This window comes from Papilio machaon, chromosome 2 (assembly GCF_912999745.1).
Source record: "Papilio machaon chromosome 2, ilPapMach1.1, whole genome shotgun sequence".
NCBI lineage: Eukaryota > Metazoa > Arthropoda > Insecta > Lepidoptera > Papilionidae > Papilio > Papilio machaon.
The window spans coordinates 240,678-252,912 of NC_059987.1; the positions used below are offsets into that span (position 1 = coordinate 240,678).

Consider the following 12,235-nt stretch of genomic DNA (forward strand, 5'->3'; position numbering starts at 1 on the left):
AAAACATGTCTTGTCGGACGGAATAACAAAATATAAAACTGGAATGTCCAAAATGAGGACATAATTTTTTTTCAATTTTCCTCCGATATTTTTAAAATTCTCCAGCCTAGTCCTCGTTTGTTAGTTCCAATTTCATATATGTTTATGTATTTGATACAAATAACTTGGCATTTTTAATATGATAGGCTACTAATTACTATCATAAAACAACAAGTTATTATTGTATGTGGCTAAAATAAACTATATCGTAACAGTTTTACGTTTTTCTCATAACTAAAGAAATATAAGAAAAATAACACTACGTTGACTTTAACTACAAAATGTTGTTTTCGAGTATGCTGTTTCCCTCAGAGTAAATTAAATTGTAAACTTTTCGCCATTATTCTTAGTACCATAACTCAACAGTGTAATGGCTTTTTCGCGTTTTATTTGACAACGTTTCTTGTCTGCTGCCACCGCTCCCTAGAGGGACCTTTGTATTTTTTTCTTTTATTACTTGTAAGTAATTGTAAATCGAATTGACCTTTAGTTTAGACTTAAATAACAACGGTTTCATTAATTGATCGATAAGTAGGTTATCAATAACTAACATATGATGGAACGAATTTATATAAGTTGCGTCGCTAAGGCATCACATATTTAACTTGACATTGCAGCATAACAAGGTGAACGACAGCTCTGAAAGCTCTCATATCGCGGTGGTGGTACAACTTCGACTTTATTCTATCTACGTATCGGTAATTATTACCTTCTCTACTATAATATGCCAATTAGTTGAGCAGACAATCGCTTTAGATACTGTAGATACTAGAGACGTCCAAGTCTGTTTAGTTACTGGATACGGTATTGTACGTATTAAGTTCTAGATATATCATGTGATTTTTGTTAAATACTTGTTATAGTAACAAACACGACTTCTAATGATGTCTATACACTATTGCAGTATATTTTTCACCGAAGTACTAGAGCCTGGAAACTGTCTAGTGTGGAGTGTGGAGGGTGAACGACACTTCGAGTGGAACCTGCTCTGACCAACTCGGGCGGAGATTTAAAATTTAAAACTCTGTCGACAAGTTTTACAGATTTTCAATATAACATAATTTTGAAGGTTTATCGATGTTTTGTCTTTTTAATATACATCAAGTTCCATTTATAGTTAAGTTATATATAATAGTAACATATATTTCAATGGTCAGCGGGATTAGTTTTCCCCAGTGAGTTATTTTTTCAGATCCCTTACGTAGATACTACAAGCAAACGTGCGGCCACATTTTCTGAATGCCAACATGTCTGTTATAAAGTTATAGTGGGCAATTGTAGTCTGACTTTAACCCGTTTTTATATCAAACTAGCTTTTACCCGCGACTCCGTCCGCGCGGAATAAAAAAAATGCACACAAGATAAAAAAGTTCCTATGTCCGTCTCCTAGTTCTAAGCTACCTCCCCATGAATTTTCAGCTAAATCAGTTCGACCGATCTTGAGTTATAAATAGTGTAACTAAGACGACTTTCGATATATATATATATATATATATATATATATATATATATATATATATATATATATATATATATATATATATAGATATAGATATCTTTCGTCATCAAATATTTATCTAGTCATAGACAATCAAATAAAAGCGTACGAAGATTCATTTTTATTCAGATTTTTTTAAGTATCGCTTTCACAGCAAATTTCCTTTCTTTACTGGTTCAACCTACTCTAACTACGAAGGAAAATATCTAATAGAAGTTCTATCCATTAAAACTAAACTATTCAATCTATTCTAAACTATTCAAACAGTATATTATACTGTTTCCCTCATCATATATCCAAAATTGTTGTCAATCATCATCTCCTCGACCTTGTCCCACCTACGTAGGGTCGATGCACCAGGTTTCCGTCCTCCAAATGAATCTGTCTGCCGTCATCTCCATTGTCACCCCCTTCTTGATCATGTCCTTGTTGTTAAATATAATTCCTTTATTAAAAAGCGACCACAAGTTTGTTAAAATGCGATGCTACGGTGCTACGGTGCTACGCTGCTACGCCACTAAGCCGTCGCCGCCGGCCAACACGACATAATGACATTCTGAACTTTATTTCATTTTTCTTGGCGCAATAACTCGGCTACGTAATGGACTTTCCGTGTTTACATAAATACACCCCCGATCCCTGCTTACTGTCCTGTACATTATTGCTACAAATTTATTATTGTCAAGTTCTCACAATGTTGAGAATTTTTACTTTATAATGTTAAACTTACTAAAAATTTAACGATAACCTTTTGAAAGTTTATTTATGCTTATTAAATTTACTTATTTTAATGTTTTAAAGGAATTACTTGATAAGTAATAAAGTCTCTAAAAATATATAATCAGTTTATTTCTACAGCAGTTCACGAATGAAAAAGTACGTGGATGTATCTCTCTCTCTTGAAAACAAAGTAAAACAACAATTAATTGTGCTCTTTTTATCCGTGACCTTAATCCCAGGGGAACATTATTTTACAATGTTACTGGAGGGTCGTAATGCGGGTAAATACGTTCCATCGGCCCAGGATGGTATGATATTTTCAACAATAACTAGAAATCAATTTTTCAAAAATAACTTTACCCCACTTTTATGCGTTTTATTCGCAGTGATATAGTTATTAATGTTTTTTGCCTTATATTATCAGTCACTTGTTTGCTATGAACAAGTAGTCATAATTGTTTGCTAGAACCGTAGACATATAACAACGCTTTCTTGTTAAGTTCTTATTAAATTTTATTTGGTCAAAGTAATAACCATATTCCTTACTCATATATAAAGTTCTTGCTTTTTTGTTACATGTTTTGATAATCTTTCCTTTTCCCCTGCATCTTCCTAAATGTAATTGGAATTCCATTGCTACGCTCGATGAAATTGAATAAGCCAATACAATTTACTTCGTAAATAGTTTCGGCAAACTCTACTTGATTAAATATAGGAATTAAGGAACACGCGCCTCTAGGACGGGCACAATCGCACGTGTAAATATTGTTCCCAGCAAATTTGTTCAATTTCTAACGCACCTGATCCCTTTTTATATGTTTCGAATCTTGGATCGCTATTCTGTAGAGAGCGCAATCATCTCTGAACCGAGCTCATGGAAATACTACACGTAACACTAGACACGATGTTTTCACCAATTTAAACATTGTATAGGCTTCTTGAAATGTCAACGTTTTGTGCGTTTCGATATAACTGAACAGCATATCTATTTGCATTCGATATTGTATCAAAGAGCCTGTGCCGTTGACAGCCATTCACAAGTCTACAGAAGTCGCTTACTAATCGGAAACCGTCCTGTGAATAAATTACTTGCAACGTGACTCCGCTCCCTCTGAGCTGTGTCTGCTCTTTGCGCTCTGTTTGCCATTGTACATAGTAAGTTTTGTTTATGTGAGCAGAATGTACAGTTTGAATAGCGTTATTGCAAATGTTATTAATCACGTATCATTTTAGAAACATCAACAAATTTATTAACAAATCAAAACAGTATACAAAATGAATTCATTGAATTGTATTTTTGAATTGTTGACGGAATATTTTAATTGTTTAATTCAATTAAGACTTATTTAACGATGGTTAAGAGGCAATTTAACAACAACAAAGCAAATTCGTATAATACTTGAGCGAGCTTAGTATCATGTTTAATGTTGAAAAGCACACTCAAGCGGCGGTGAAAGCTGAGCCGGGGGTCGACAGTCGGTAGCCGACACACACAGTACCCACTAAATGAAGCGACTCTTGAAACTGAACGCTCTGCGTTGGACAATGCACATTGTTGTGCTCGTGAATTCGATTGTGCACCACTTCAATATAAACGTTGCACGACATCCAACGTGCCCTCTAAAGGAATATCTAATGCGGTCGTGTTGCTTCGAAAATATATAGTACTTAATGTTATCCCGAATGCATTGCTTGTTCCCTATTCGAGGACATTTCTGATAACATCAAAATGCCGCAATCTCGTACTGAATGCAGACTGCACGTGAATGTTTCGCGATCGATTTAAAACAGTAACCTATTTGTGTTGAAAAGAGAACGGTCTTCGCTAGAAAACGAAATTTCAAAGCAGTTTATCTCTACAAATGGATGTAGTTTGCAACTACTAATGTCGTGGAAGTAAAGCTATTGCAAAAACTATCATGTCAATTTAAAACGGCGAAAAAATAAATCCATCATGATAGGGTTAGTTTTTTGACGAACATGATAAGCTTAGTTTTTTTTTTTTTTTGAAATTGAAATTCAAGTGTTTGTCTACAATTTAAGAAATTGAACTAAACTGTACACATTTATGTTATATATTATTTAGTGAATTCGTTTAGGCATGTCTTAAATATTTCCCCTGAGAGAGAAAACTAACCGAAACCGAATACAAAGCAGCTGTCAAAACTAATCAAATTTATTTAGTAGCCAAGTTAAGTACTTTTACTTTGAATTTTACTGACATTTATGGCTTCAGTAAACAAACACTGTATTTCAAATAACTTCCCTTGTGTTTGCCATTTTATAGAGCTTTTATTTCAAACATAATTTCGTAATTTTTTTTTTCACTTTGATCAGTCGAGAAAATTTAATCCCTTTATTCGTAAAATACAGATATTATTACAAATGGATTTTAAAGACCTACCTCTGTCAAGATAATGAACATAACTACCCTCACAAATATGAAAGGGGTTACCAGGGGTGTGATTAGAATTCGCGAGAAATAACATTAATAATTTGGGACAATGCGCCGAACATTAGGGTCTGTGTGTATGCATGTGTGTGTGTGGTAAACATTAAGTGTAGATTAATTATTACCAGATATTAGTAGTAACTTTGAAACCATTTTACGTGTGCGGTGGGATTCTATTCGTATCCCTTTATTGTTATCGAGGTGAAGTCGGCTATGTTGCTTTTTTTTAATTACTAGTTTCACTAACTAGACAAAATAAAAGTTTTTGAAAATAAAAGTAAATTCTGACGAATTAAATAAATTAATATCAGTAATCAAAATTAATTTTCGTGTTAGAAATTAGATAACAAACTTAAGTCAAAATGTTAAATATAAGCACATTTTACTTTACATGATTGTTACATTATGTTTTCTGTTATATTTAATATCATACAATTGTTGTAGAACGCAAGGCACGTGCCGGATATGGTCGAATAATAAATAATTTTCATTGTTACGCGACTGTATCATTATATTTTATTGAAGTCATTTATGTAACTTACGCGTTCTCTTAATTAGCTAAGCTATTAGCTTGCATTATACTTACATCACGTGACCAAACAATATTTTTGGTATTAATACACATTATTTTATTTTAGTAGCAATAAACAATAAATTGTTGGAATTATGAAATTGATAAATATTTTAATATATTCTTAATTAATGTCTCACTATTTCTAAAGTAGAAAAAGAAAATTTTAGTACTAAAAAGAGTACTACTGGTAAGAGTATTAAAAAGCATTTAATAAATTTTAATACACTTCAACAACGAATTTACGTTTCCATTTGATTTTATGAAAAAGATAATATAATAAAATAAAGTAACGAGTGGAAGAAATAAACATAAAACATGAAAATTCCATCGCTCAGCAGATTTTCATTAGCTTGACGAGAAATGAACCTGATTATCTTATTTTAATGAAATATCAAAGAGCCCAACAAAGTTGTTACAATCTTTGATCATAGCAAAACGTAATTTTCTTCGTAATAAATTAATTTTTCACTCGATTTTGTGCCCAGCAACCGGCAACCGGCAACCAATAGACAAAGCGTTTATTTCAAGGCAAATTCACGACGAACTCGCCGCGATGATTTCATCTTAATTACGTTAAATAACATCAGTATTTTCAATATTGTAAATTCACCAAGGTTAATAATTATGTTAATATTTTCTACATATTTTTTCAGACCTCTTTTTGGAAGCAAGTTTCTGACATTTTCCTATACCTTGATAAACGGTAACAATTGCTGATTAACACCATATGTTATTTAAATAAATAACAACGTAAAACGTGAAAAAAAAAACAAACCGTATAAAGTTAAAACATGATTTGAATTCCATTTAGCACAACCATTATATCAAATTTCTTGCGGCTTTTGCCTAACTAAGCTAATTTATATGCGAAAGATAACGATTAGTTTTGAATCTAATTGAGTTGGGTAACCGAATTCAACTTGGCTTATTTTAATTTCATGCGTTATACAAACATTACATGTTCAAAGAACTCCTGTGTTTAAACCTATTTTGTAACTAATGTCAGACTACCTTTTTGGTTATTTAATACACTAAAATTATTTACAATTTGAAATGATTCTTAAAGTGCCTTTCAATATCTTCTTACTTAAACAAACACATCTAAAAAAACCATCGGTTCTCTAGAGGAAAATCAGCATAATAAGATTGTTATTTGAATATTTTTATTACCCTGAGGAATAGAACAATTCAGAGGATAAACTGAATATATAGTCAAAGATTTTTAAATAACATTAGGCCTTTTATTTGTTACATTTTACCTAATTTTCTTTTCCAGTAATATACAATTAAATTTACCACTAAAATTATTTGTAAATTCTTAAATCCGAATTTGCTATTAACATCTGAAGTATATACTATGTATATCATGTAGAGTTCATTTAAGTCGTGTGTTGTTTAAATTTTACTTTTGACTAGCGAAAAATATACGAACGTATGTGATAATTATCTTAATTAATAGGGAAGTTCATCTCTAATAAAACGATAAGTATAATACTAATACGTCGTGTAAACCAATTATCCATCTCTGAAATGTGCAGGAACACCATTAAATATTACCGGAACAAGGCCCGGTCCCGCGGGTCTCGTGCGCCAATTACGATCCTCCCCTGTTCCGCTTCTTTTTCTACAATAAGCAGACTGCAATACTCTTAATTCCGCCCTTACTTTTTTCTTTGCGTAGGAAATTACAGTCGAATGGAATGATTCCACCGAAATCGAATGTTTCCTTTTCCAAATTTTTACAAGAGCAACCTACAAATGAATTTCGAGAGCAGCCACGAGCCCTGAACTGAAGCTTATGATAACGAATACACGCTATATTGACTACGAATTATATTTTATGTCTTTACAAACTATTGATTCCGCATTGGATTTACATATTTTTTCATACTTTTTTGTTGGTTTTTGGAGCCATTAATATTCTAAGTAAAAGTTTTAAGTGGTTTAATTCGTACCACCGAGACCGAGGGAAGCACTAACAAATATAAAAGGGACATGAAACATCGTTGCTCCTTTCCCTCCATTGTCTTTAAAAAGAAACTAAGTACTTGGCCGTGTTTTGTGTTTACTTGTGATGTTAAATATAATTATGTTGTTGCAGACAAGTGCTGGACAACGGCACGCTGGTATTTCTGCCGTTCTCTGCGGCGCAGTACCGGCAGGAGGTGCACGCCGCGCTGCTCCGATGCCGCGCGCACAACGCGCACGGCGCCATCCTTTCGCGCGACATGCGCGTTCACGCCGGTAAGACCATACTGTCACTATACAATACTTATCGCTCTATTATAGCAATATGAGAACGTTATTAAAAAAAAAAGAAACGCGCGCTACGTCGCTGATGCCAATAACTCAACTAACGAAGCGAAGCGGACGCCATCGGGCAAAAAGAACATAATGTCAGTTTGGCGCGGCATCACATTTTACTTGAAAATGTAAATTGATCGATCGACTACGCTGGAGTGAGTATCTAACTTGACAACGTGTTGTTTATTACATCTTGATAGAACTATTGTGTTACATCATGGGCAGTGTTATCAAGTCCACAGATCAATCGAGTAATAATTGTAGTACATTTAAAGTTGTATTTGATTGAACATTGCAGCATTTACGTCGCTATTAAAATGAATAGAAAGCAAGAGAGTTATAGGTGGGAGTTTGATGCGTTGAGTAATTTAGCGCGATATTAAATGAGACCACGTTATTAACTAACCACCGACTTGTATGATTAAACTTAACAATGCACCCGCCCCGCCGCCCCGCCGCCCCTCCCCCCCCCCGGACCATTTACACAGTTAATTAGGAGCTCGCTCTGTCATTATAATCGTTCACATTGTTGCACGACAGGCTTATGTTTTAAATCCATTTTTAAACCTCAACCTGTAACTACATCATTTGAAGTAATTTTTGTAACTGAAATTTTTCTATCTAACTCACTTATGATGTTTTTTCATATTAGAAAATAGGTTAACGATAGTATATGCTTATTGTGATGTTCATATGAAACTTATTCAACTAATCAATAATTTTCAATTTAATTGAATGAAATGTTATTTGGTGGTGAAATGAGATACTTTATAGAGTGAAGAACATCGTGTGAGTTTTATAATTTCCACCACTGTGTTTCATATGATTGTATATAAAAGAAATCACCCCGCTCCCAGTTACTACAACTACCCGGTGCTAGTTAACTGACATGTCTCTACGCAGAGTTAATTGCTGGGTGTCGGCGGCGGCGCAGTAATTAAGGCCGTGGTCGCGCTACGTCCTCTACGCTCTACGTGACGGCTCGTTTGAAAAGGATACTACTTTTCTATTGTTTATCACTTGTTACTAACATATGTGACCTTGCAAACGATATTCTACGTTATTTTTAAAATTAATAGTATGTCGTTTCTTTGGCTGGAATAAGCAAAGACAGCATCCAAATACACTCTGAGGTTATGTACTTTATTAACTTCAAGAGCATTTATAAAAAGCAACGTGTACCGAGAGGAATTAAATGAGTTTAATTATATAGAAGTATTTCCTTAAGTTCTTTAAAACCGATCGCATCAGTGTATCAATGTCGTGCGCTGTCCGATAGATATTTTCCAATTTAATGAAATCGGAGTATTCTTTGATGTTAGTACTTAATTGTATGGGTATCGAGTTAATCAGTTAATCAGAACCGCCCCATGCTCTATAAAAAGTTATCTCAATTAAGTGTTAAATTGACAATTAATTTTTTTGTTAACTAGCGAATTCTATGTACACAAACACCACTGTACGGTCATAGTTAGAACTAATGTTTTTATTTTTTAATATTGTAGTGTACAAAAAATTAAACAAAATAGTCAAAACCAAAAGCCTTGTTTGAATTGACGGTGGTTGTACAGAATAGTTTCGAGTTATCGGATTTAAAGATCTTTAGATTTCAAACATTATAAATAAAACAAAACACAATTCTGAGGCAGTAAAGTTCAACGAAAATAAAACAATAAAAATGCTACGAGTAAAAGAACTTTGTTGGAGAAAAAAGTATGCCATCGGTAAGCAAAATGTTGGCAACGATTCTGCTTCAATTTGCGTAAACAACGGAAACTGTAGGTGGCTGTAACTTTTTGTGTTCCCGGTCCGGGCACCAGGGAAATTGGCGGAATTGAACAATTTGTTTTTTGTATTCCAGGAAACTTTTGACACTAAAAATAATTAGCTGACGATTCGAACGTGAAGGTCAATTGTTCATACTCATAAAGTAATATACATTTTCCAATTAAATGATTTATCAATGTACATTTGAGAATAGAATAATAACACAGCATAATAACCTTGGACGAGATACGCCGAAATTACGAGTACGGGTGTGACGGACTAAACAGTTAATTGTTTAACTAAGTGACTTATTTTTAAGATATTTTTCATCTCGTCGAGATTAAAAATGACTGCATTTTGTGACAAAAGATTCAATTTAACTGCAACCTCGGCCGCGACAGTGTGCGCTCAGTCTAAATCGCAGAGCCAAAGAGAAAATTAAATTACCGTCGAAAATTTCTGTAATTTGTTAGTTCACCGCTGGTCATGAAGATTCAAAAGACAGAGTTTCCGTGAAGTTGTTGCGGCGAGCATACAAAGCTACGAATAACAGTCGATGTAAATTTCGTTCGTTGTACGAAAGCCATTAGTTTGTAGGTGAAATAGAATTGTCTAAACTAAAATAACGTACAGAGTTTGGTTTGCATTTGGGCAACAGTGTATGTGAAGTAGAGGTATTTCAAGTACTTGGGAGCAAACATCGAAAGTTAAATGCAGGTAACAGGAAGTTCAACTGCTACTGTGTAATGAACTCTACTCATTGGTCGGCGAATCTGCTGTCGTCATGTATTTTATATAAAATGCTATTTATAATAAATCTGAGATAAAGATACCCTTAGAGCTGTACATTTTAGGTTAAGGGAGAGGAAGCAGGTTTTAAAAATACGATACTGTTCTTTACTATAAAATAAATCATAGTCATACATCAAAAAATTTGATTCCATTTAATGGTGGTACAGTCAAAGTCAAAAAACCAAGATACCTTAGTATTTTTTCTTTTAATTATAATAGTGTGATATAAAAATATTTCTTTACAAATAAACATTCTCCACTTATTCAAAAGGTAATCGTAATTAAAAATTGTGCCAACGACATATTTAGTTAAATCTCTGAAGCGACGTGTTTTCAACTAACGCACAGTTATTCTATATAAAGTTCTCTTTTCACCGGCAGCCGCTTTTGCATCGTTGCGAAGGAATCATTTCGAGATATTGACTTAGCTGAAGACTGCTGTTGACAGCCCGCTATGTTTGACACTGTTTTAACTTCGCTACATTCGCGGAGGAAAGTTATTTAAAAAGAAATGTTAGCAATTTAAAAAAGTTATCACTTTAAAAGACTGTATTCATTTTATATAAGGTACTTTGACATTTGTGTTTTTAATTTTCATATAAGTGTATAAAATAATTTCAATCAACTCGTTATTACTAAATGTCAATCGTCATCATCATCGTAGCGTTCCTTTTGAAACTAGTGTTATGTAACGTAAACAAAATGGAAATATTATTCCCAGGAAATGTTATAAATTAAATAGAAATAATAATAAATAATTATCTTACAATATTATTTGCGGAAAGTGTACGGAAGTGTACTGTATTACAACATAATTAACAACATGTCTCTAATTAATCCGGTACACTTTACTGGACGTCGACTGAACCCCGAGTTATTAATTAATTCCCACAAACCCTCGTCACAGCGAGCGCGATATGCACAGAGTGCACATAGGACTTGTTAATGTACATACAATAAGTAATTACTAGGAAAATTTTGCCATTTTCTTTTTATTTCATTACCAATTGAAGATTTAAAGTCAAATGGTCACTTGTAAGACAAATTGCTATTGTGAACTCCAATGATGTTTCCGTCAACAATGTTCCTCGTAAATTTGAAACATTATAAAGTTATAATTTACCAAGGATTTGAACCTTGTAATTTAAACAATCTCAACGCACGTGTAATTGTTTGAACAAATAGAATCGATCGGTTTTCGCTAATTAACTTTGACAAAGTTCTAAAGCTGAGAGTGTTTCCTTCAATTACTTCAATCATTGTTCTCCATACAAACTCCAATTGAATTTTACTCTCGACTTGCCGCCTCTGCCTGTCTGCGTAATTTGATTGCTTTGTTATTCTGTTTCAATTTGGTTATTTATTTTAGAATTTTCTCTTAGTGTGGTTTCGTCTTTTGTACATAAAAGATTTTTTGTACTAGTACGTTTCTAATTACTATGAAACCTTGATAAGAGAGAAACTCGGGTTAGAGGGACACCTCTTTAAGCGAGAAAAATCGACTATATAACAATTGTTAATATAAGAGAAAAAAGCACACTTCGAGCAAAGCCAAATACAAGCAAAAGATATAATCCTATCCCAATGGATATACAAATACCTTTAGATATGAATATTGAAATTCGATTAAATCCCATAGTGAAATGTTCGCAAACATCACAAATCTATCTGAGCCTACGTAGACCGGTGTTGACGTAACAAGTTTGAGAAATTGTCTCTACTTAAACAAACTTGTTGGATGGATTTAATAAACACGCAAATATTGCAATATTTTTGCAGTACATAATATGTACATGGTTAAACAATAATTGCTGTTACTTTATTTATTATTCGACTTTGTAACTTTCTGTAACCGCACCTTCATGAAGGGCGCGGCGAATTGCATATTCATGGGTTTCCCCTGAGCCTGGTTATAGCGAAAATGATAACATTTATTGTTGTTGTAAACCTGTATCAATATTCTACAATATTGAAGTATTCTGTATTCAAATATTTGTTATTGTTACAAAGCAATCTGCTGGCCTATATCTAATGCCACGCTATAACTTACAAGCAAACTCTAGCGAGTGGGTTACAAAACGGTACAGTT

At 33.4% G+C, this 12,235-nt stretch overlaps 1 protein-coding gene across 1 annotated transcript in view; it reads left to right on the forward strand.

Moving 5' to 3' along the window:
- Positions 1–12,235, forward strand: part of LOC106716027 (Down syndrome cell adhesion molecule-like protein Dscam2) — a 74,859-nt gene that overhangs the window by 20,619 nt on the left and 42,005 nt on the right. Inside the window, exon 5 of the mRNA XM_045680912.1 lies at positions 7,385–7,527. Within this exon, the coding sequence (XP_045536868.1) occupies positions 7,385–7,527 (143 nt within the window). The remainder of the gene's footprint in view (positions 1–7,384; positions 7,528–12,235) is intronic.